The sequence below is a fragment of the Zootoca vivipara genome, chromosome 5, assembly GCF_965207765.1.
Source record: "Zootoca vivipara chromosome 5, rZooViv2.hap1.1, whole genome shotgun sequence".
NCBI lineage: Eukaryota > Metazoa > Chordata > Lepidosauria > Squamata > Lacertidae > Zootoca > Zootoca vivipara.
In genome coordinates this window covers 86,824,319-86,850,250 of record NC_142588.1, presented here as the reverse complement: position 1 = coordinate 86,850,250, position 25,932 = coordinate 86,824,319, and the positions used below count along the sequence as shown (strand labels likewise).

The 25,932-nt window shown below is 44.6% G+C and overlaps 1 protein-coding gene across 4 annotated transcripts in view; it reads left to right on the top strand.

Moving 5' to 3' along the window:
* PEX5L (peroxisomal biogenesis factor 5 like) overlaps window positions 1-25,932 on the top strand; it is a 129,204-nt gene that overhangs the window by 82,284 nt on the left and 20,988 nt on the right. For 2 of the 4 annotated variants that reach the window (XM_035133245.3, XM_088669217.1), the window contains 4 exons: window positions 3,019-3,228; window positions 6,067-6,193; window positions 7,916-8,024; window positions 19,342-19,437. In XM_035133245.3, the coding sequence (XP_034989136.2) occupies window positions 3,019-3,228; window positions 6,067-6,193; window positions 7,916-8,024; window positions 19,342-19,437 (542 nt within the window). The remainder of the gene's footprint in view (window positions 1-3,018; window positions 3,229-6,066; window positions 6,194-7,915; window positions 8,025-19,341; window positions 19,438-25,932) is intronic. The other 2 variants (XM_088669218.1, XM_088669219.1) reach the window with 1 other exon arrangement.

Below are 25,932 nucleotides of genomic sequence, written 5' to 3'. Positions count from 1 at the left end.
CAGGAAACATTCAGACGTCTTCCATCCTCTGTCAGTCACTCCCAGTTTTTCTTCCAGTCCCAGAGGTTTGGGGACATCCTGTATACGACCTCTATATCCTCTTTTCTGCTTAATAACTGTTGATGCCTTTCATGAGCTTGTCGAAATCCTCTTACGAACCATGTATATGCCAACTTAGCTAAGCCACACTGACACAGATGTTCAAACACGTTAAAGTCGAGCGAGTTGGGAGGGGAGGGAATAAACTCATAGCATCAGCAAAACGGGTAGGGGAAACAGCTTCAGAATGTCACCTAAAAGAATCCCATGCAGCTCCATTTTTTTCTGAATGACACAGGGGCCACGCAAGTGGAGGTTTGTCCACACAGATCTTAAGACCGACATCATCATTCCTTTTCTAGTGCAATCCTATGCATGTCTACTGAGAAGTAAATCCTGTTGCATTCATTGGGACATTGTTCCCAGTAATAAATGCAGTAAATAAAAATAAATAATTGTGCATAAGATAGCAATCTTGAAATGGTGACATACATGTCACTTCTCATTGATGTCTTGCAATTCAGCTTTTTTTTCCCAAATGCAAATTTCGACAATGACATTGCCTTTATATAAGCTGGGGTCTTAAACATGCCACTCAATTGACACAGGTCTTCCAAGATTTATACCAGGGCATCGCATGAAGCTGCTTGTGAAAGTGCACATTCTGCACAGCAAAGAAAACGAAAACACTCTGGTGTGGAGCATGCCTTCGAATGACAAACAGAATTTGGTGTCTCCTTAAAGCTGAGGCCACAGAGGTTACATAGGAATACAGGAGGCTGCCAGGGTCAGACCTTTGCTCCATCTAGCTCGGTATTGTCTATTAGCAGTGCCTCTCCAGATTTCAGGCAGTGTCAGTGGAGTCACTCAGCCCTGCCTGGAGATGCCAGGGATTGAACCTCTGCTCTTCTGCATGCAAATCAGATGCTCTAGTATTATGGTGCTATGGTTCAACCCAATGGGAAAAGTCAGTCAAAGTTAAGCCTTTGTAGGTCTCACTGATTTCAATAGCACATTGCTATTGAATAACCGCAGGTGGGGCTGTGGGTTAAACCACATAGCCTAGGACTTGCTGATCAGAAGGTCTGCGGTTCGAATCCCTGCGACGGGGTGAGCTCCCGTTGCTCAGTCCCCACTCCTGCCCACCTAGCAGTTTGAAAGCACGTCAAAGTGCAAATAGATAAATAGGTACCGCTACAGCGGGAAGGTAAACGGCGTTTCCATGCGCTGCTCTGGTTCGCCAGAAGCGGCTTTGTCATGCTGGCCACATGACCTGGAAGCTGTACGCCGGCTCCCTCGGCCAATAAAGCGAGATGAGTGCCGCAACCCCAGAGTCAGTCACGACTGGACCTAATGGTCAGGGGTCCCTTTACCTTTTATACTCTTCCACTGGAGCTATTGTGTCTTAAGAGTGATTTTGCCCAAAGATTACTGAGTTGTTTTTACATTTTTTTAACAAAAAAAACCCCAATGTATAAAAGAAACACAAACAATCCCAATGGAGAAGTCAGGGAAATCCAAGGTTAAAACATGCATTAACTCACGATGGCTAAATACACCAATTCTGACATTAGCGCTGGTTGATTATGTATATCTGCATCCCTAATTAATGCACTCCCCTAAAACAATATGCAGAAAATGCAAGATTTAATTAAACACAATGCTCACAATCATTCCTATTGTCAAATGGAATCTAATAACTGTTTCTTAATGAGCCCTCGAGTCTCATTAACAATGCAGTGTTTTTACAACGATATTTTCCAATTCATTTTGAACTCCAAACCACTCCACTGCTAATCCTTGATATGGATATACAAACTAACTGCAAGGGAAATTGCTTGATAATCAAGGTTGGTGTCAGTGGTTGGTAACATCAGACACCTGCTGACCCCCTGGAGTTCCCTGGTCCAGCCCTTCCTCTTCCTTTTTGCCATTGCTTCCTGGCTCCCCTTCTGTCTCCAAGGATTCAGGAAAAGACAGGAGGCAGCAGAAAAGACAGCAGCCTCCACTTGCCTTGACCCTTCCTTCTGGCCAGTATCATGGATCGGGTCCATAGGTAAACAGGTGGACCATGGTGACAAAGGTGGCAACTTTCAGGGCACACTGAAGGTGTGTTGCCCATGGGTGCTCCTCGTCACCCAAATATACAAAATGCTGGAGTTTGGCACAGTTGTTAGTGCAAATAGAAGAATGATTGTGGCTGCAGCTCCACACCTGCTCCCTGTCCACCACCAAGATATAATTCCTCTGCCTAATGTCCAGTCTACATGTGCAGAAAAAGCATATGGCTTCATTCTTCCACTTTAGGCAGGAAGTGAGGGATTACATGTTTGAATGTTCCACTTTTTAAGAAACAAATGAAATCTCCCTGCAAGTGGAAGTGTCGTGGGCAGACACATGGAACCTTGTGTCATGGTGTGTTTATTTTCTCCATGCAGGGAGCTTTTCATGCCAGAGAAAAGTAATTACCCCTCACTGCACCAGTACAGACTCAGGAGAACTATATGGTATTCCATATGATTTGGCTGTTCACATTGTTTGACACTTTAGTTATACTTGTGGGAAATCAAAGCAGCATTTTGTTTAATTTTAGGTAACAGTAGCCAGAGAAGCAGCTGATTTGCATCAGCATAGGGAGAAGGATTTAGCCCTTCACACACACACACACACACACACACACACACACACACACACACACACACGAAGCTGCTATTAGCTGTGAAGTCATATTAGATATGATACATAAGCACACCCTTATTGTCCTTCAAATTTGGACAGGGCAGACCACCCAGTCTAAATAGAATGACATAGGAGATGTATAATCCCCACTCACCTGTGTGTCACATATAGCTTGACTTGCTCTGACAAGGTCTAAGAATTTGATTTACCCTTAACACATTTCTTCTTAAGACACTGGAAATGCAACATCCAATAAAAGTGAGTGCTTAAAACGGTTTTATTATGTTGGACCTCCGATAGTTTTGTCAACAGGGTTGGATCTCTTGGACCTGAGCGAACCAGTCTCCCAAACCCAAAACAAAGTGAAAAAGTTGGAGATTTCCTCAAGAGGGGAAAGCTTGAAGGCTTCAACTCACAGGAAAAAGGCAGACAATCCAGACCTTATCAGTGTGGATGCTGAGCAGAAAATCCAGCCTGCCAGAGCTCCCGAGAAGTCATCATTGGATTTAGGTACTTAGCATCTTCGATCACCAGCTACAGCTTCCCCATTTTTCACATGCTTTGCTTTTCCCTCAGTCTTAGAGGCCTTGCTTGACTGCAGGGCTTGAGCTTCAGGAAGCCAGGCTGGGGAAAAGCCTGGCAAGCTACCCATTGCATGCAGGTGTGGGGTACCTTTGGCCATCCAGATGTTGCTGAACTACAACTGAGTAGCTGGAGGGTATGCAATAGTGGTACGTGGTGTTGAGCCCTCTGGTTGGTGAGTAGTAGGAAGCCTCTGCAATTGCTAAGCCTGATATAAGGGATCAGAGCTAGGGGATGGTAGACTGGAGATCTTGAAGCAAAGAGTGGATAACCATCTATTGGGGACACTCATGCTCTGGATTCCCTGCATTGAGCTGGGGACCTTAGACTGTCTGGTCTGCAGTGCGCCCTCCTGCTCTATGGCCTCACCCACACCATATATTAAAGCAGTATTATACCACTTTAATCAAGTGTGGCTTTCCCAAAAGAATCATGGGAGCTGTAGTTTGTAGTGCTGAGAGTTGTTACGAGACCCCTATTCCGCTGCTCACAGAGCTACAATTCCATGATGAATCCCTCTTCTCGGAAAACTCTGGGCATTGTACCTTTGTGTGGGGAACTAACAACTCTCAGCTCTGGTACCAGTGTCCATGTTAAGTCTGGTGGTTGTATTATTGTGTATTATAATACCACCACCAGACTTAACATAGACACTGGTACCAGAGCCTGCAATAAACCCAGATGCCAACTTTGCTGCCACATACACCCGGACAACACCATTACTGGCCCCAACAACATCAAACATACCATCTCAGGACAATTTAATTGCTCATCTTCTAACATTGTGTATGCCATCAAATGACAACAGTGCCCTTCAGCTCTCTGTATTGGACAAACAGGCCAAACCCTACGCCAAAGGTTAAATGGACATAAATCTGACATCAGGAATCACAAGACAGAGAAACCAGTAGGAGAACACTTCAATCTCCCAGGACATTCTATACAAGATCTCAAAGCAGCTGTCTTATTACAAAAGAATTTCAGAAATAGACTAGAAAGAGAAGTTGCTGAATTGCAACTTATTACCAAACTTAGAACCATGGAGAGACCTGGTCTGAATAGAGACATTGGGTTCTTATCTCATTATACATGATAAAGCTATTTTTAGCCATCTCACCCCTTGCTTCTTCCTGTAAGACCAATTGAAGTTGTTAACAGTCGTCAACACCTATCAGCCAATCACCCATTCCCACCACCCTTCTGAGTAATACCCCTCCCCACCCTCTCACTATATATAAGGGTCTGGTGACTTCTGTTTCAGTGTATCTGAAGAAGTGTGCATGCACATGAAAGCTCATACCAGTGACAAACTCAGTTGGTCTCTAAGGTGCTACTGGAAGGAATTTATTTTATTTTATTTCGACTACGGCAGACCAACACGGCTACCTACCTGTAACTTTTTCATTAGCTTTCCTTTCTGCTTTGAATGCTTTTCTGCCAATACCTACTGTGCTTCCCTAGTTCTTTCTCTTTAAAAGCTGAACACCTTGGAAGGTACTTGCCGTACTTCTCTTTAAAAGCTGAACAGCTTGGAAGGTACTTGCTGTACTTGGAAGGTACTTGGAAGGCAAGGCCCGCAAGGAAACACTCTTGAATTTGGGAACTAAACTGGGAAAGGTTGCTAAAAGGTCTCTGATAGGCATTTGAGGATGTTGGGGCTGGTATCAATTTGGGGTATGTCTCTGTCCCAATTTGCTTTGTAATTTCTGGCTTGAAATTGGAGCCATCCTAGGGAGAATTTATAAAACTACCCCCTGCCATGACTCACCATTTTCCTTGCCATGCTTCCATGAATCCCAGTTAGTATTACCAGGCTTAAAAATGAGGGCAAGCAGTATCGCCCTCACTCTGAATGGCTTCAGGGCAATACAGTTGTACCTTGGAAGTCGAACGGAATCCGTTCCAGAAGTCCATTTGACTTCCAAAATGTTCGGAAACCAAAGCATGGCTTCTGATTGGCTGAAGGAAGTTCCTGCAGCCAATCGGAAGCCACGGAAGCCCCATCGGATGTTCAGGTTCCAAAGAACGTTTGCAAACCAGAACACTCACTTCCAGGTTTGCGGCGTTCGGGAGCTAAAACATCCAAGTACCAAGGCATTCTGGATCCAAGGTATGACTGTATTAGGTTATCACAAAGCCAGTTAAGAGTGAGAACAAACAAAATTCCCTTCACTATGCATTCTGCTGGTTTAAAAAAATGGCAACCACTAGAACATTGGTATTCCTGGGAGTATGATTGTTGTTGCATTTTTGTTCATGTTCACACTCATCATCATCATCATCATCATCATCAAAATGCTCCCCAGCTTCTCAGCATGCAAGAAAGGGTGCTGAAAGTAGGAGAGGCTTTTGACTTAAACCTGATTTTTGTAAAAGAGACAGATGCAACAAAACACACACATGTCTCCAGTCCTCTTTCCTCACAAGGAAACCGTCCCTGTAAATCTTCCCCATCGCTTAGGAAAGTGGCAGGTGCAAAAGCTATTTTGAATGAAATGACCTTTAGTAAAGTCGCAGTGATTTCCCAAAGTGTCATGTCTGTGTGAAATGTGACCATTTGTGCAAATGTATTGTTGGCTCTCAAGCTCGTCTTGTTCTTAGCTGTAACAACACTGATAACAATAAGAGCAGCATATAGCTTGGAGTGGATGAGATTTGTTTTTTTAGCTCCATAGACCGTTTCCTCCCTGAACTTGTTTGGCTCTGGAATGAAAGCTATCTATTCCTGAGCCCTTGCAAGATCTTGTTTTCTTTTCTCCTTCTCAGTCAATGTCCAGGCGCAGCTAGAGAAATGGGATGATGTGAAGTTTCATGGAGACAGAGCCAGCAAAGGCTTCCCAGCACCTGAGAGAAAACCTTCATCTACTAGAGCTCCATCAAAAGAATTTCTATGGTAAAACATACTTACCAGCTTTTGCAACAGGGCCGGCTCTGCTGTTGTGCAAGGTGAAGCATCCTGCCTCGGGCAGCAGGTTCAGAGCTACCACTAAAGAATAGCAAACTGTCATGTATTAATGGCAGGGATGGCCAATTCATCATGCACCCATGGCTTTCTTGGCATCACCATTCCCAGAGGCAGGAAGGCGAAGATATCCATCTGCTGCTTCCAGATTTTGCAAGCACTCTTCTATGATTCTATGATTCTTTCCTAGGAAATGAAATGGTGCTTGTAAAGAGATCACTGGGGCAAGCCTCACAGCAGCAAAAGGGACAACTTTATAATAGCTTTCAATGTTTGGGACATTATTCCTAATTGAATTGCATTTAAGCTCACACCCGTGGTGTACATTTAATGCACTCTTATACCACTTTAAGAGTCATGGTTTCCCTCTGATATCCTGGGAACTGTAGTTTGTTAAGGGTATCCTAGCAACTCTCGGTCGCCTTAACAAACTATAGTTTCTAGGATTCTTTGGGGAAAGCCATGACTCTTAAAGTGATGAAAGATTGCTTTAAGCATATGATGCGGATGCGACCTCTAAAAGCTTTTCTTCAAACAAAACAAAAACCCCACCTTTGCTACCGACTTTGCTCACTTTCACAGAATGACCACTCCACACATCAAATGGGGGGCAACCTTTGCGTGGTCGTGCGCAGCCCCCTGATCCTATAAGGAGACTCCCTGGTAGTTCGGAGCTGGCATCACCTTCCCAGGTAGGATGCCAGGGGTCTCCGCCTACCCCAGCCTAGCATCCAATCCTGCCTGGGGAGGTGTTGCCAGGGGTAAGGGGGGAGGGACTTTCCAGCTCTCACAATAGAATTTGAATCTTACCTCCAAGCACCAGTTGGCTCCAGAGCTTCTCCCACCCTCCACACCCTCATTCAAGTTTATTTTGCAGGTTAACCTTTTTTCCACAGGTACACAGGCGCTGCTACGTCAAGGTCTCTGTTGAAGGGCTGGAAAGGAATTTTCCTGCATTGGCAGGTTTTGCCTCTCCCGTAGCAATATGTCACAACTTTGGTGGTTTCAGACCTTGGGCGAAATTCTTTGGTGATTTTCCTAGAGGGAGTGGCGTGAGGCAGAGACCTCACCCCTTCCGGCAACAAGATTGGAGTATTGGGGGGAGCGTGGACCATTCCAATAGGTGTCATCACTTCCCCCTTCCAGCGGCGGCGAACGGGGGGGCGGACTCTCTCTGCTTGAACATATGTTCTCCAGAGCCAGCCCCAACCCCCATACATTTGGATAACCCCGAAGCCTCCCAGAACCCCAGCTGGGGACTGGGAAGGATAACGCCCAATGCCTGAGCCAAGGTCTCCCTACATCTGAATCTTAATAAAGTTGTGGCCAATTTGAATCCCATAGCACATTGTCTTGCGTCATTATTCTGCTCAGGGGGTCGCCTGGGTTTTGGGGGACTCCGCCTGTCCACGCAAACACTACCGTTGCTCTTCACTACAGCTGCTACAACACCTGCGAGGACAGAACCACTTTGCTCTCACCACAAGCCTGGGAATTATAACGAGTTGTGCCAAAAGCATCATATCACTGGCCTTTGTTTCTCCCTTCACTGTTTTGCACATGCCTAGAATTACAAAGCATGCATCCTACGATGTAGGCAAGACTCTGCCATTGTTGCAGTGATGGGATCTAGAAATGCTTTTCCTCCCTTAGGTCTGCAGAGAACAGGTCCCAGTCAGAGCTGGCCACTGTCAAGACTGCACTGGAATCTGACTCAGCCTCGGATATAGAGTTAGCGCCTGCTCCTGCTCCTGCACCAAAGGTAAGAGGTCAGCGTCATTTGGACAAGTTCTGCATTCAAGGAAGGCTTTTCCAAGCTGGTGTCCTCCAGCTGCTTTGGACTACTGTACTTCAATCATGAGGTGTGGGAGAGATTTGCGTTCTTAGCTTTATGCTGACCCACTGGAACAGGTCCAGTCCTCTTTTCTACTTCATTGGCTGCCTATTTGTGTCTAGATTCAGTTAAATCTGTTTTTATAGCCATAAATTATCTAACAGGTACTCATACTTCAAAGGATACATGAGAACTGTAGTGAGGGGAAGGGGACTTGGAATCTCTACCAGATAAAAGCCCCTACTTGTGCACATCACCCAAATCTCTGGTGGTGCAAGATTCCAGATGTTCCAGGTGCTTCGTTTTGTAATGAGGCTCTGTGTCATCTGTTTGATATATGGTTTATTTACATATATATACGATCTGAAACTATGATGATGGGGCTCACAGCATCAACACTCCAATAGAGTATTGTCTCATGGCAACAGCTTTGGATTCCAACAGAAATCAGGCATGGCTCTGCCTTTCCCAGCTGCCTAGCCGGCAGCTTCCAGCTTCTGGTTTCTACCGGTACAACTCCCATCAGCCCCAACAAGAGAAAAGCAGCTAAATTTATTTCTTTGGCGGGGGGATGGATTTCAGCACATCACTCCCTCTGCCTTTTTTATGCTCTAAGTGATGTATAATAACATCCATGCTTAGTTAGTTGACTATTAGTAAAAGGTACGTTGTATCAATGATTTTAATTTCTGGGGATTTATAGGAATTCAGAGGGAGAAAGTATGTTGGGGCAAACATTAGCGTAGCAGGTGGTGAAATGTTCTTTGGCCTGGCGGCAACCCCTAAACAACTCTTCTGGGCACACATGCCAGCAGTGTGTGTGGCCACCCCCCTCTCCTGAGAATACTCTTATATGCATACATGAATATATACAATACACACACAGGATCTGTGCACTGTCAGGCAAGCACACACATACATACATACACACACACACACACCCTCAGCTGATTGGCACAGATAAGCAAAAGAGGGAATTAAGCCCCCCCCCCTCCAGACATCAAATGATCAGTCTGATGACTGGGGAGCAAAGGGATTTGCATCCTCTTTCTGCCCACCCCAGTGCCTACTTTAATTTTTGTTCTCTTTGCTACTGTCACCAAAACCATGGGAGGTTAGATCAGATCTTTGGGCCAGGGTTTAGCCAGCCACTATGTAAACCACAGAGCCTTGGGCTTGCCGATTGGAAGGTCGGCGGTTCGAATCCCCGTGACGGGGTGAGCTCCTGTTGCTCTGTCCCAGCTCCTGCCCACCTAGCAGTTCAAAAGCACCTCAAAGTGCAAGTAGATAAATAGATACCACTCCGGCGGAAAGGTAAACGGTGTTTCCTTGCGCTGCTCTGGTTTTGCCAGAAGCGGCTTAGTCATGCTGGACACATGACCCGGAAAAACTGTCTGTGGACAAACGTCGGCTCCCTCGGCCAGCGAGGGATGAGCACCGCAACCCCAAAGTCATTCATGACTGGACTTAACTGTCAGGGGTCCTTAACCTTTTATGTTAGAAGGAAGAGACTTAGGACCATCTCTCCGTGACATGAATCCTCCAGATGACCAGGATTTGCCCGTTTGTTGTTGCTTCTATAATTTGTGTGCTGCTTCACGTAAGGCTCTGGGAGGTCAATTGCAAGGGGGGGGGGATATCACCACCAGCTGGCTGTTGGAAAAACATGAGATTTTTTGACACAACACTTCCTTGCCATAAATACTCTTATGGGCATAAATCAGAGCGACTGCAGCTCAGCTCTTGCAGACATGCTGGAAGATTGATGCTGCAGTAAAAAAAAGAGGTGACATTAAAAAGCAGAAAAGGGGGGGGGGTTGTGAGGTTGCACAACAGAGGCATTCTGGGATAGTTCCTGGTTAGTTCCAGGCCTTTCCTCCTTTTGTACATGAATCACAGAAAGGCATTCCATATGCTCTTTTGAAAAATTCACATATTCAGATCTGCAGGTAGAAAATCTGCTGAAACACCCGGAGGGGAGCTTTCTCTAAGTTCAGGGAATGGGTTGTTGTTGTTTTGTCCTGTTTATTTAAGGGGAATGTAGCCTCCTCTTGTCACTAGCACAGAATGGATGCAGAAATGTGGCAAATTCAATGTAAGAATGGGGGGAAAATAGAAACTGATAGAAACTGAAACTGACAGATTTGCCTACCCCTCCCCTTAGCCATGCTCCCCTTTAGGGAGTGGGGGACTAAACCTCACCTCCCCAGGCACCACAGTCCCAATGTAAAGACAAAAACAGACTACATGCCACACATTTGTAGTTTGTTGGGCAAATTGACCATCTTTTAACACCTACCGTGCTTCACTTTTCAAATCTTCAAAAGGACCTCATATTGAATCTTGAGCATTTTTTTTTAATCTTAACAGTTTTAAATGGCACAAACGTTTATATTAATATTAACAGCTGATAAATTATTATCAAAAGGATTTTAATCCAAGTATTGCTTATCAGATGCCAGCCCTAGTTGTGACTCAGTAAGGTTGTAACTCAGAAGTAAGCCCCATTGAACTCTGTGGGATTTACTGCTGAGTCCACATGCAAAGGATCAGGCTGTCAGGCTGTAATGCTGTCCATGCTGGTTAAATGCTATTTATCTCTGTGGGATTTAAACTGCCCAACCGTGAACGGAATTGCAGCCTTTTCCTTGGGAGTGAGGCAAGGCCTGCTATATCTGGCACCCACAATATGGTGTTGCTGTGACAGATTCGAACTTTGCAGCTCCCGTTGCGTAACTGAAAAGATTCTCTGACATCTTGGCTGCTTAGAAACACTTTAAATGATGCTCTCAGCGTTTCTGTTTCTCATAATGTTTGTCTGCATGCACAAAGCAAATCATGCCCTTCATATTTAACTACGGTCTCCAAGCTCATGCAAGTGTCATCTGCCTAATCCAGACTTCCTCAACATGGTGCCCCCGGGGGGTGCCTCCGCTTTGACGCCCCAGGTGCCAAAGTGGCTAGCAACACCCCTGCCCCCATCTACTTTGGACTTCAATTCCCATCAGCCCCAGCCAGCATGGGGGCAGCTGGGCTAAGTGCTAGAGTTCATCTTGTCAAAAATTCCACAGTTCCACATGTGTGATTCCTTGGAGATCCTCTTTGCCATTAATTCTTCACAATGCTCAGAGATTCCACATCTTGCTTAGATTGCGGGAGAAAGGAAATCCAAGCATGTCACCCTCCCGTTCTGTCTTTTAAGCAACTTGGAAAGTGCATAGAAATAATTGTGGTGGCATTTGTTTCCAAAGTAATGGCATGTAGTGTTGTGGTGGAGCTACATACCTGCTCTCCTGACGCCAACATCACCAGGAAGGGACGGACAGTGGCAAGGTCCGGGCCCCATAAGTGCTCCAACGGAAGCACCAGATTGTTCCCACTGATGCACTCACACAGCCTTGACTTACCTGGATGGGCCCCTCTGCCCTGCCACTGGCCCATCCAGGTAAGCATCCATTCTGGTGTCAAGAAGGTAGCTTCACAGCTCTGCCCCCCCCCCCACGTACTCAACTACTGGTTTCTCTTTTATCATTTACAAAGACATGATCCATCATCCCACCTGTGGGAAGTCCCACAGAGCTCAGTGAAGCTCTTTCCCCTCCTTCTCTTTCCATAAAAGCCCTAAGTCTGACACAGAACATACGACCATCATCTATGCTCCCCTCAATAATACTTAACAGTCCTCTATAGTGCTTTCAGTTGTTCAAATCATTCTGTGTGCATTATCTAGTCATAATTCTTACAACAAACCTGTAAGGTAAGTCTGTATTATTATCTCCTGTGTTGTGCAGTGGGTGGCTGAAGCTGAAAGAGATTGGCTTGCCAATGGTCACCTGATGAGGTCAGGGTGGATATGAACCAGAGATTTCCTAATTTTTAGCTCAGTCTTTTAGTCATTACACTGCACCGTCTCGTTCCTCTCCAATGCCCTGTGTGCAGGGTACCCATATTTAACCTGTGCAGTGGCGAGGAGCAGGCTGGCCAAATGTGATGGGCATGCACAGTGCTTTTTTTCTTTAAAAAATGCTTAGGGGTACTCCCATTTTGACTCAATAAAATCACCATTTTATAGTTCAAATCGGGGGAAATAAATACAGTAAATGGGCAAAAGTACAAATTTCACAAAATGTTTAGGGGTATGCGTACCCCCAGAAAAAAAGCCTTGGATCGAAGCGCAAGCGGTGAGAGAGGTTGCGCAGGACCTAGATTGCTACCAAGGAGCTCCAATGTGCAAAGAAATCCAGGAGCTGTCTCTCCTAGTGAGAGGAGGAGAGCTGGCTCCAGGGAAAAACAACCAAGTGATGGCCCGGAGTCGAACCTCCTCAGTGAGGGAGGGGAGGGTAGGTCCGGGCGATGGACATGAACAATGGGGGCGACAGAAGGGTTGCTGGGAAGAAGAGATGGGGTTGGAGTGGGCGAGAGACGGAATAGGCTGAGTGTCAGAGGACATTATAACTAAGAGACGGATAACACGGTTTTGATTTGGACTGTTTAAAGATGCTGGTCAGGTCGTCCGGAGAAGGGCACCCGGGTGAAGGAGGGTGATCTTTTGTATTGAGTTAAAATAATAAATTTTTTTTTTCTGTTAGAATTTATTAGAAATAGAGATTTGAGGAGATTTTTAGGGGAAACAGGAAGCTAAAGGGGATTATTATAGAATTAAAGTGTGGGGAATATAATTGATGGGATTTATTGTAATTTGATATCAAAATAATTTATTTAAGATAATTGAATTAATGCAAAGAATTAGAAAAATTGCCAAAATGGGATATAATATGACCTGGGAAGGACGGAACGGGGAAGTCAAAGTTTAATACAATGGTTTATATTAGATGTTTAATTTTTATAAAAATTCTTTTTTTCTTTTTTCCTGATATTTTTTGCTTTTTTGTATGTTTTTTTTTCTTTTTCTTTTTTTTTCTTCTCTCTTTTTCGCTTTTGTGCTAAAGATATAAAGTGGATGTGAAGATATACTGATTTGATTTGTAATGTTGGAAAATTCAATAAATATTATTGTAAAAAAAAAAAGCACTGGACATGCATAAAGAGAGCTCGTGCCATCATTTTGTAATGGAAAGATGTCAGTGCCATGCCTGATCACAGTATTGGGCTTAATTCTCTGCCAATTCTATGTTCCACAGGCATAGCTGTCAGCCTTCCCTTTTTTTGCAGGAAATTCCCTTATTCCAGCGCCGTTTCCCGCTGCTATCCTGGATTGTTAGATATACCGTAGACTGTCCCCGGGACAAGTGAGGCTGCTGATCCCTTATTTTCAAATCTGAAAGTTGACAGCTATGTCCACGGGAGAGCCAAAACTATACAAACACCAGATGTCATAGGCTTTTAGATTATGGATCTTAGATAACCTGCTCAACACACTGTATGTTTTGCTTATATGTTCATCCTGCAAAGCCATTTTACTCTGAGACTATAATTTCAGACATGCTTACCTGGGAGTAAGTAACCCTGAGCTCAGTGGGCTTACATCTGGGTAGACGCATATAGTACTGGACTTTAAAGTGATCCTAGTAGGGATTGCATTGCATGTAGGTTGATAGCCTTAACGTCCTGTGACCACTTCCTCTTTCAGTACTGTTCAGTGCAAGGTTGGTGGGCACCTCCTGCTCCCCACCTCCCCCAAAAATCAGTCTGGACTCATTTTAATGCAACAGAAATTATAGCCAGCATGAAAACAGCTCATTGCAATTGAATAACCCCCAAGGATAATAATAATAATGTATAATCATGTAAGTGGAAGCTGTTGTGATATGCTGTTGGGCGGGCATCTGGCTAATGAGTTTAACCTCGGACAAGTGTGGGGTCAGGAGCTTAGCAGAATCAAGGCTTTTTAGGTCATTGCACTATTTTTCCTCCCAGTGAAAGAGGATGTTTCTTTTCACTGTGATTATGAATTCAGAAGGTTTTTTTTTTATGAAAGGTGCTTATAAACTTGCATTGTATTTTCCCCATGGGAAGAATCCTGGGAAGGAAGCTGAACAAAGGAAGCAGCCAAGAATAGCAGAGAAATGACAAATCACTCCTGTTCAGGCAAAATGGAAAACAAACGCAAAAAACTTTGCTCCATTGAGCAAGCTCAGGTGCTTGGAACGTTAAGATGAAGAAGTGTGCATGCACACGAAAGCTCATACCTATGACAAACCTAGTTGGTCTCTAAGGTGCTACTGGAAGGATTTTTTAATTTTGTTTTGACTGCATCAGACCAACACAGCTACCTACCTGTAACTAAGATGAACTAGTTCAAGTTCATCCTGTACCAAAAATGAACTAGTTCAAGTTCACCCAAGTGAACTTTTTAATTCGGTATTCTGAGTGTTACCAGCTGCTGGGCTGAAGTATAGGGTCAACAACTAAATCAGGGACCACACACAAGGAATATGATGCCTGCCGGACATAATTTCAGCTAGTGAAGCTATGATTCTAGTATTTTCATACTAGAAAAGGTTTACATTGCTTAATTTGTGTCAGGCACACAACTGTTAAAGGCACAAGGCATCATTCGATTTGTTCCTATTTGTATACTTCTAGAAATGACACCAAAGAAGGATGTTCTTCTCATTACAGGGGATTGGAATGCTAAAGTAGGGAATCAAGAGATAAAAGGAACAACTGGCAAGTTTGGCCTTGGAGTTCAAAATGAAGCAGGGCAAAGGCTAATAGAGTTCTGTCAAGAGAACAAGCTGGTCATCACAAACACTCTCTTCCAACAACACAAGAGACGACTCTACACGTGGATATCACCAAATGGGCAGCATCGAAATCAGATTGATTATATTCTCTGCAGCCAAAGATGGAGAAGCTCTATACAGTCAGCAAAAACAAAACCTGGAGCTGACTGTAACTCAGATCATCAGCTTCTTATAGCAAAATTCCAGCTTAAACTGAAGAAAGTAGGAAAAACCACTGGGCCAGTAAGATACAATCTGAATCAAATCCCTTATGAATACACAGTGGAAGTGAGGAACAGGTTTAAAGATTTAGATTTGGTGGACAGAGTGCCTGAAGAACTATGGATGGAGGCTCGTAACATTATACAGGAGGCAGCAACGAAAACCATCCCAAGGAAAAGGAAATGCAAGAAAGCAAAATGGCTGTCCAACGAGGCCTTACAAATAGCAGAGGAGAGGAGGCAAGCAAAATGCAAGGGAGATAGGGAAAGATACAGGAAACTGAATGCAGATTTCCAAAAAACAGCAAGGAGAGACAAGAGGGTCTTCTTAAATGAGCAATGCAAAGAAATAGAGGAAAACAATAGAATGGGGAAAACCAGAGATCTGTTCAAGAAAATTGGAGATATGAAAGGAACATTTCGTACAAAGATTACCATAATCAAGGACAAAAGTGGTAAGGACCTAACAGAAGCAGAAGACATCAAGAAGAGGTGGCAGGAATACACAGAGGAATTATACCAGAAAGATATGGAGGTCTCGTACACCCCAGGTAGTGTGGTTGCTGACCTTGAGCCAGACATCTTGGAGAGTGAAGTCAAATGGGCCTTAGAAAGCACTGCTAATAACAAGGCCAGTGGAAGTGATGATATTCCAGCTGAACTATTTAAAATTTTAAAAGATGATGCTGTTAAGGTGCTACACCCAATATGCCAGCAAGTTTGGAAAACTCAGCAATGGCCAGAGGATTGGAGAAGATCAGTCTACATCCCAATTCCAAAGAAGGGCAGTGCCAAAGAATGCTCCAACTACCGCACAATTGCGCTCATTTCACACACTAGCAAGGTTATGCTTAAAATTCTACAAGGCAGGCTTAGGCAATATGTGGACCGAGAACTCCCAGAAGTGCAAGCTGGATTTCGAAAGGGCAGAGGAACCAGAGACCAAATAGCAAACATGCGCTGGATTATGGAGAAAGCTAGAGAGTTCCAGAAAAATGTCTCCTTCTGCTTCATTGACTATGCAAAAGCCTTTGACTGTGTCGACCACAGCAAACTTTGGCAAGTTCTTAAAGAAATGGGAGTGCCTGATCACCTCATCTGTCTCCTGAGAAATCTCTATGTGGGACAAGAAGCTACAGTTAGAACTGGATATGGAACAACTGATTGGTTCAAAATTGGGAAAGGAGTACGACAAGGTTGTATATTGTCTCCCTGCTTATTTAACTTATATGCAGAATTCATCATGCGAAAGGCTGGACTAGATGAATCCCAAGCCGGAATTAAGATTGCCGGAAGAAATATCAACAACCTCAGATATGCAGATGACACAACCTTGATGGCAGAAAGCGAGGAGGAATTAAAGAACCTTTTAATGAGGGTGAAAGAGGAGAGCGCAAAATATGGTCTGAAGCTCAACATCAAAAAAACCAAGATCATGGCCACTGGTCCCATCACCTCCTGGCAAATAGAAGGGGAAGAAATGGAGGCAGTGAGAGATTTTACTTTCTTGGGCTCCTTGATCACTGCAGATGGTGACAGCAGTCACGAAATTAAAAGACGCCTGCTTCTTGGGAGAAAAGCAATGACAAACCTAGACAGCATCTTAAAAAAAGCAGAGACATCACCTTGCCGACAAAGGTCCGTATAGTTAAAGCTATGGTTTTCCCAGTAGTGATGTATGGAAGTGAGAGCTGGACCATAAAGAAGGCTGATCGCCGAAGAATTGAATTTGAATTATGGTGCTGGAGGAGACTCTTGAGAGTCCCATGGACTGCAAGAAGATCAAACCTATCAATTCTTAAGGAAATCAGCCCTGAGTGCTCACTGGAAGGACAGATCGTGAAGCTGAGGCTCCAATACTTTGGCCACCTCATGAGAAGAGAAGAATCCTTGGAAAAGACCCTGATGTTGGGAAAGATTGAGGGCACTAGGAGAAGGGGACGACAGAGGACAAGATGGTTGGACAGTGTTCTCGAAGCTACGAACATGAGTTTGACCAAACTGCGGGAGGCAGTGCAAGACAGGAGTGCCTGGCGTGCTATGGTCCATGGGGTCACGAAGAGTCGGACACGACTAAACGACTAAACAACAACAGTTGCAGGGAAGATACAGGAAATTCCTCCTATCCCTTCCTTCTGTTTGCTTAGCAATAATGACTAAGTGGTTAAGTACCCTTAGCAACAGCAGCACCTCTGGGTCTGCCTAATAAACCTTGGAACATTCCTCCATGTTTTGCATTATAACTTATAGGAGTCCAGTGGTCTTACTTTTCTTTATTTACTGAAAGCTACGAGTCCAGGCCTACTACAGGGTGGAGCAGATAAACTTGAAATTGTTCAAAGTTCTACCCCAGAGTAAACCTAATGCACCTTTAGTTCACCTGGCAATTTTGGGAACTACTTTCAGGTGTAATTCAGAGATTCTTGAAACAGCTTAGGAAACTTCATTTAAGTGAACAAATTTATTCCAAGCACTTCCAAACGTCTACCTCAGTTGGGTTTGTCATTTTTGGAAAGGATTATCTGTCTGGTAAGAATTGAAACAAGTGCATGGCCATGCTAGCTGGGGCTGATGACAGTTGTAGCCCAAAATATCTGAAGAGCACCAGGTTTCTGAAATGCTTCTAGATTTTGTAATGGGGTGACAACTGCAGCAGACAGGATAGCAGCTGCAGCAGATAGCCTTTAAATATCAGTGGGCTTCTGTTGAAAATTGAGGGCTGAATGACATCATGGGTGTTCCTCTCTGCTGAGGGTTTGTTGACTTTTTTGTCTGAAAGGAGCTCTCAGGAAATGGTGTCAAGTGAAGACCAGCAATTGAAAATCACCGGTGTCTGTGAAGTTACCGTAACTCTTTATTCAAAGAAACCAAAGGCTCGGTGATCCCAGCAATTTTCCCAGTGTGGCAGTTGTGAGGGCTGAAGGTTCTTCCCACAGCTGCCTAAGTCCCCTCCTCTCCAGGGGTTTTTCCAAGCAATTGGAGACTGTGTCTGTGTGCCACCAATCTCTCCTCTGCTCCTTTCATTTCTCTGTGTGTTCTGGGAGACCAGGGGGAAGAGGAGCTGGTCACAGCAGGGGGGGGAGATTCCCTGGATTCTTCAGCAGTTTGTCTTCTCTTAGTCTCAGGGCCGGTGCTAGGGTTTTTTGTGCCCTAGGTGAGATCACCATCTCCCCCCCCCCCCGCAGCTTTCTGAAGGCTGCCGAGGAGCTGGTCCGGCTGCTTCGATCTCCTCCAGACTTGTTGCCCTTTGCCTGCCTGCTCCTATTATTCCTGCGCGCCTAAAGGGCGGCAGACTCGCTTCCCTTTCTCACCCCCCCCAAAAATGCGCGCAAACACGGAAGTCTGCGCCTGACTTCGTTCCCAGATCAGCGAGTGCAAGTGCAGAATGCTCTCAAAGGCCAGACACCCCTTGGGCATGCACAGAGCGTCTCTTCTTCCCCACTCCAGAGCCAACACACCGTCCCCATGCCCCTCCCCCCCATGCTCCACAGGGTGCAGTGCCTCCGGGATCCGGAGCCGAGCAGCCGCCCGCCAGGCTCCGGCGACACATATGGAGGCGGAGGCGGCAGCGCGGGGGGCCGGCAGGCAGGCCATGGGCGGTGGGCAGGCTGGCCAGCGCCCCCTCCATTTTGGCGTTCTAGGCGACGGCCTAGTTCGCCTAAATGGAGGCGCCGGCCCTGCTTAGTCTCCTGATTCCCCTTCTCTTCTGTCTCTAGGTTCTGGAGAACTCTTTGTCCCAGCTTTAGCTTGTTCACTAAACCCTGCTGCCTCTTCAGCTTCCAACATCTCCTTTTCGCAGTCTGCTCCCTCTTCTCCCTCTGACCACATATCGCCATCCCACCCCCTTCCTCTGGCTCTGAGCCTTCCTCCCCTGGGGTTTCTCCAGCTGGTACCTCCCACTACTCCTCTCCAGCCAGTCCATGACATGATCAGGAGCAAAAGAGTAGCCACATTGGGCTGAAGTTTTTCCTTCTGGGCTAATTGCCTACTTGAAATCTTCTCTCACAATTTCGGGGTTGGGCCATGGGCAGCTGAGGTGAACCAGGGACCAGAAGCCTTTGGACATGTCAGAACTACAGTTTTATGTGCACTGCATAGAGATTGGTTTTGTTTAAAAGTTGTTTAAATAAATAATACACTAGAGGACAAAGCAGGAGGCAGGACTGAGGAGCAATCCAGATGTCAGTTCCCAGAGGGTGTTTTTTTGTGGGAGAAGCCATTTGTCTTAAATATACGTTATGGATATACGTCCGGCTGTGCTGGCTTTTAATGCACGGCGTTGGCTCTTAGCAAATATTGTTCTGTGCTTACTGCATTTCATTTTACTTTTACTTTTAGGCACGATCAACCAAAGAGCAACGTTGGGGAGGTGCTCTCCTCTCACGAAATCATTCTATGGAGGAGGAATTTGAAAGAGCGAAAGCAGCTGTCGAGGTATTGTTTGACGTTTTGGAAAATGTCCCACCTGAAGTCGATCTAGCAAAGCAGCCTTTTGTTTAATGCAACAAAAGCACAACCTGGCATTAGGCAATTTGAGCTAAGTGGAGCTAAAGTGATTGTGTTTCCATTGGAAAAATAATGGTGTGATCCTCAGCATGTTTCTCTGTGACATGGTTTCAAGTAGATGCACTTAGGAGTGCCACCAAAGGGGAGCTTCTAGCATAAACAGTTTAAAGCGCAGGAGTGTTCTTGCTAGCCATTCATCTGAGTCTGGGGTAAATATTCAAAAAACATATGTGTAACTAGATGAGCAAAAGACCTAATTTCAGGTATTTCTCACAGCAGGTTACCAGACCCCCCCCCCCAATCAGTGGAAGGGTGGTTTCAGACTGTTGCAATTTTTCTTTGGGATCCCATCACATTTTACAAAGTTCGGGTTGCACAATTAAAGTTTGGGTGGAGCTTTTGCACAACAAACTTGCCTCCTCCACAGATTGGACCTTTTAGGCAATGTTAGCTGTTTAGCGAGCGTTATTCTGATTTGTTTGCAGGAAGTTATTTGATTTTTAAAGTGTATTTATTCATTTCATAAAGTTTTTATACTGCTGGATTGTACAAAACCTCAAACCTCGCATTGAGCAATTGTCACCCCCATTTCCAATATGTTCTCCCTTCACTTTCCTTATTAAAAAGTCTGCTTTTTTGTAAGCTGGGGGGGGGGAGTTGGTTGTGCAAGAGAACCAAATCAACTATAATTGTGCAACCTCTCTTTGTCAGTATGCAATTAAATCCCACTCAGAAATATCAACCATCTGGAAGTGCCCAGAGAGAATGGGCAACGAGAATTGCAGGAGCAAGAGAGAAGAGGGGAAACGAACTTTACACACACACACACACACACACACACACACACACACACACACACACACAACACACATTGAAACATGCACCCAGCCAGTTCAGTGTGAGTCCCTGGTGAGGATCACGAGGTTGATGCAAATAGAGAGACACTCAAATCAGCTGTGCAATTTGGACCCTGGTTATACACACAAGTTTCCCTTGCGGTGTTGGGATATTTGGATCTCACATTCTTTTGTTTTTCATTTACAAAGGGTGCCCTACCCCATGCACACACACCTCAGCACAAAAAATATCGGTCCTGACAACCAATGTCAGACTACAGATCTGCTCCAAATCCTCCCTTGAAACTGAATTTGGGAAGGAGCCTTGAAAGATAAGTTTATTCTGTGTGTGGTCTCAGGACCTTAGCCAGAAGTCTCTTGTATTAGCAGCATGTAGTAAAACCATTTATTCCAACCAACGGCTGCAAATCTAGGTGAGGAAAAATTGCTGTGCTCTCATGTTTATGCAATTGCATTTGCTTGTTTATCTCCAGCTTGATTCCAAAAGACTGAGAGATGGTGTTGTGGCTCTGTTTTCCTGATCTTCTTCTGCCAATCTGCCTTCAACCTTTCCTCCAAGATCTTTGCCATTCTATTCACATTCCCCTTGATTGACAGCATCCCTGATACCCCAAAGCTGGGCTTTCTTTTAGCAGAACGTGAAATGATTTAGCAGCTTATATGTAGCTTGGGATAAATTTTTACTGTACTATTTTCAGGGACCTCAGTGGGATCCAGACAATGTCACTGTTCAATGCAAAAAGGCTGGGCCTGGCCACTAAGAGATTTGGACTGGGCCTAGGGAGACATTTTCAGAAAAGCATAAGGCAAAACCTAGGCAGTTAAGTCAGAGCATTGACTAACACTAAAATGCTCAGCAATTCGCACAGGCCTTGGGCAGCTGTTTCCACATTCAGGACAACTGTTTGTGAGAGCCCTTCAAGGACTGTACCACCTCAGAATGCAAGTGGGCATGGGATGTGTAGCAGACTGACCCCGCTAACTGCCCCTAATTAAATATAGCAGACCCACTGCGCGGTACGATAATTAAATGGATTTCTACAATTTACCACAGGCTATCTGTGAGGGAAACTTCAGTTCAGAGTGTCTCAGGCAGGGGCTAATCAAAGAAGAACAGTTTTATTTACAAAAGAGAGAGAGAGTTGGTGAAGCATAGTTCTTTCAGGTAGAAGTTAACTTATTACTCAAAAATAAAGATGTCCCAGGCTTAAACACAGTAGTAGATGCACAGCTTTTCTTGAAATTCGGTTACTCAGAAATCAGTTGTTACACTTCAGTTTCTGTTGCTGGGTGTGTGTTTTTAGGAAACCCCCCAATTTTTTTGAGTGGAGTTCTGAGGGACTGCATCACCAGACTCTGGTCTGGCTCTGCTGTCTGTCACTGGGTGTCACATGATTGAAGTGCCCACAATGCCTTTGGAAAAGCAGCTTTTCGGGAAAAGTGGTCTGCATAGCATTCTCCCTGACATGCTAGCTTTCTGTGTACAATGGCTCTTTGATATTCCCAACAAATATTGAATTGCATGCTGGACCTTGTGCACTGCCTTGTGCTAGTCCTCATTGGATCATCCGAGTGGCACAGTTGGCAGGAAGAAGAGGTGAGCGTATCTAGAGCTCATTATGTTCCCAGCAATGTCTTTGGGAACACAGTAAGACCTTGAGGCATTGTGGATCTGCTGAGCCTCACTTTGGAACCTGCGGAGTTCTTTCCCCCCTGGGAAGTTGACATTTAGGAGGGTGGAACTGACACACCCCTCCAATTTTGGTGGGCAAATCCAAATCCAAACCCAATCCAGACCAGCCCTATTACTAGTGACATTTATACACTGTCTGTGTTTCAGGGCCACGTTAAGCATTATTTACACTGCCAGCTCCTAGTAGACTAATGCATAGTAATGGTGCTTTATGAATCATAAATAAAATAATAAGGTGTTATTGAAGCCATTCCTGCAAAGTGCTTTGAACATTTGAAATGTGCTATATAAATGCTAAGTATTTTTTTCTTACTACAGTACAGATCATGCGATTTTGTGGGTTTTCCGGCTATTTAGCAGGGAGTGGGGGGGGGAGACTTTATTTCTCTTTTGAATAAAACTCAGGCTTCAAATATGCCTAAAATGCTGGCAGCTATGCTTTTCAATTATGAAACACTCTGCACAAATTAAAGAGACTCTTTTTAATAGCATCCTTTCTCTAAAACATTTCACCTAGAGAGGTAATTAAAACATATTCATATTATGGCCAGGGGTGGGTGGGGGTGGGAGCAAAGCAGCTCTTAGATTGGAATGTATTTAAAATACAGCTTACTTAAAACTGGGGTGTAAAATGAAAAGAAGATCAGTTGTATTGAATTGCCACTGCAGTATGACTGAAAGGGCAATAAGGCTATGATCCGATTGTTTTCTGGTGACTAGGCCCATTTATCCTTCTGCCATCTCAGCACACTTGTGAACTGTCCTGATTTGAGCAGGACACCCCAGAATTACAGAAGCCACTTATCCTTCTGATTGGGTCCCAGAATGTCTCATTTTGGCTCCTGCAAGAGGGTGGCCTCAGAAGACACTCATTTTGTGGGGGAAGTGCACTCAATGCGAGTCACCTGGCTTTGGTGAGAGTATAGCCCCCAACAGACACGTGTTTTGGGGGGGACCCTGTTTTCATGTGAGTCACATGACTCGCGTGGGAGCGTCTCCCCGAAAGACGTGCATCCAGATTTTCCTCTGCAGGATGTTGGAGGGCATGTCTCAGCACCTTCACTCGAATTAAGATGGGGAGGCATGTATCCTTTGTCCTACCACCCCCACCCCCAACACACACAAACACTGGCCTGGTTTGCATATGACAATAAACCATGGCTGATTAAACCTTGGCTTAGTGTTATGTGTGAACCCTACTCAGCAGCTTAGCTATGTGGTTTTTTGTTTTTTTACTGCTAATGAACCACAGCCTGCAGCTATGGTTTGTTGACTTGTGAACTTTGGTTTGCTTTAGCTATGCCTTGGCTTTACACATGAGTCCAGCGCCCTTCCTTAACCATGGCTTTATTGACCGTCCTATCCCAGTCACTTGCCACACTACAAATATATGAAGCAAGAGCAGCTAGAACACAAACCAACCTTGGGAAGCAAGCCATGTTTACTTTGATGATCTGTTGGACAACTTGTGGTTAACACATAGTTTATTAAACTGTGACTTAGTGTTATGTGTGAACCAGAACCTTGTCTGTAGAATGTAGCAGCTGAACCAGAAATTCTTTGCTTCTTTGAATGCTGATTCTGTGAAACAGACATAATCCAGATAAAAATTGTGGGTAGCTGCCCTGATCCATTTGAAAAGGAAATAAAAATCCAAAAGCAGCAGTATCATAATCCATTTATTAAAACCAGGGAAAATGTCACAAAGTAGTGAGCAAGCTTTCAAGTGCACCACAACCTTTATCCAGTCTGACTTGAGCAAAAAAAGCAGGGGATGAGGGAGAGAAAATATATTGCTGGGTTTGGTGGAAAAGCTCTGTCTGCAGTTTATACAGTAAGTGTTTTAAGACTGAGTCCATGTGGTGTTATATAGACTTAAACAGGTTAGCCTGTGTCCAAGTGTAACATACATCTTGGGTTATACCAGAGGCAACTGGAACAAGGAAGCAATGGGTGCTGTCCCTTGAGAATCTAAATGCCAGCTGGTTATTTGGACCTGTTTTAGTACACACAGGTCCCTTGGAAGGCAGACAGGAAAAGTGAATAAAACCACAGGTATTGTATATTTGGAAAGTTTTTTGTTCTTTGTGGATTTGGACACGTCTTAAGATACTGCATTTTGCATGATGGTTCTTGCGATCAAGGAGCAGGGTTTTTTTGTCGCCATTTGGGCAACAATGGCAATGCCATTTTGTATCACGATAGTGAACTGAACCTTTAAAAACTGCATGGATTTTAACCAAATTTTGCATGATTGTTCCTGAGATCAAGGAGTAGATTTGTGCCCATGTTTGGATACAGTTGGACGCTATTTTGAATCAAGGTGGTGGATTGAACTTATCCAAACGGCATTGATTTTAACCACAGATTTCAAGACCGTGCTGGGGGTGGGGGTTGTTCCTTAAAATTCCCAAGCAATGCTAAATTCAAAGTAGCTACCGTGTTTCTCCGAAAATAAGCCATACCCCGAAAATAAGCCATAGTGATAGGCAGTTTAACCTTTTAGGTTAAGAAATAACCTTGTAGGTTAAACTGTACCATACTTAATAAAAAAAATAAGACACCCCCTGAAAATAAGCCACCGTGTATTTTTTTGAGGAAAAATAAATATAAGACGGTGTCTTATTTTTGGAGAAACACAGTAGTAGTCAATATATTAGCAAAGCTCGAGATTAATTGTACATGATCCAGGGAATACGGAATACGGTGACGGATATAGGACTCCTTTGAGTTGTTTATGACTCAATTAGGAGCCACTAATTTACCGCCCGGCACGCTTTCTCTAGCGTCTCTGCTCCGTAGACCCGGGCTGGCAGTAAAACACACAGCAGAGCCTTCTTCTTCTCTCACACAGCGAAAGCTTGTATAGCCGTTGGATAAAAAGCCTCTTAAGAACACACAGAGTCCAAGGTGTTCTAATAACTACTGGAGTTTATTTTAAAACGAAAATAACAAACAACCTGGTGAGATCGCAGACATCTTGCGCCTGTCTCCCAGGCAAAAACGAGACCAACTGATACACACAGAAACACTTCTGGCACATTCTATAATATGATATCTTCCTCAGTGGTCAGGTGCTACACAGTAGACAGTTAACCCCTTCGGTTACTTGTTACTCCTCACACCCCCTCTCACCTGAACACTGGGGATAGCGGGTATCCAAACTTACCCCAAAACCAACCCTTCACAGAATTCCCCATGCCGTTGGAAACTCAAGGGTTTTGTGAACCCATCTGCTAGGTTCTCCTGGCTTGGACAATACCTCAACTTTACCAAGCCTACCTGTATGCTCTGACATACGTTTCGGAAGCGGATGTCTAAGTGTTTGGTTCTGGCCTTGAACTGTCCAGACTCCGCCAGTCTCAAAGATGGTTGATTGTCGCCCCAAACAGTGATGGGCTGGCTACAATCACCCCAGATTTACTGGACCAAACATCTGTAGTACTCCAATTCAGTGCATGTCGCAGACAACGCACAGAATTCGGCTTCCGTGAAAGACATTGCTATTAGGCTTTGCCTGCGCGACCGCCAACCAATCAGGGCATTTCCAAACTTGACTACCAAACCAGTCACTGACTTCCTGTCCTCCTGATTGGCCCAATCAGCATCTGCAAAACAAGTGAGTTGTGGCTCACCTTGCGCTGACATGTACAAACAATACTCTTTGGTCTCCTGCAAATACCTAAGCACTCTCTTAATGCCATTCCAAGCATGCACGCTAGGCTTCGATGCTTCTCTACTGAGCAAATTGACTGCAAAAGCAATATCTGGTCTGCTCCATTGTGACAAATACAACAGACTCCCTAGCGCTGACTGAAACACTTCAGGACTCTCAAACGCTACTTTGTCCTTCACTTGTGACTCTTTCACAAA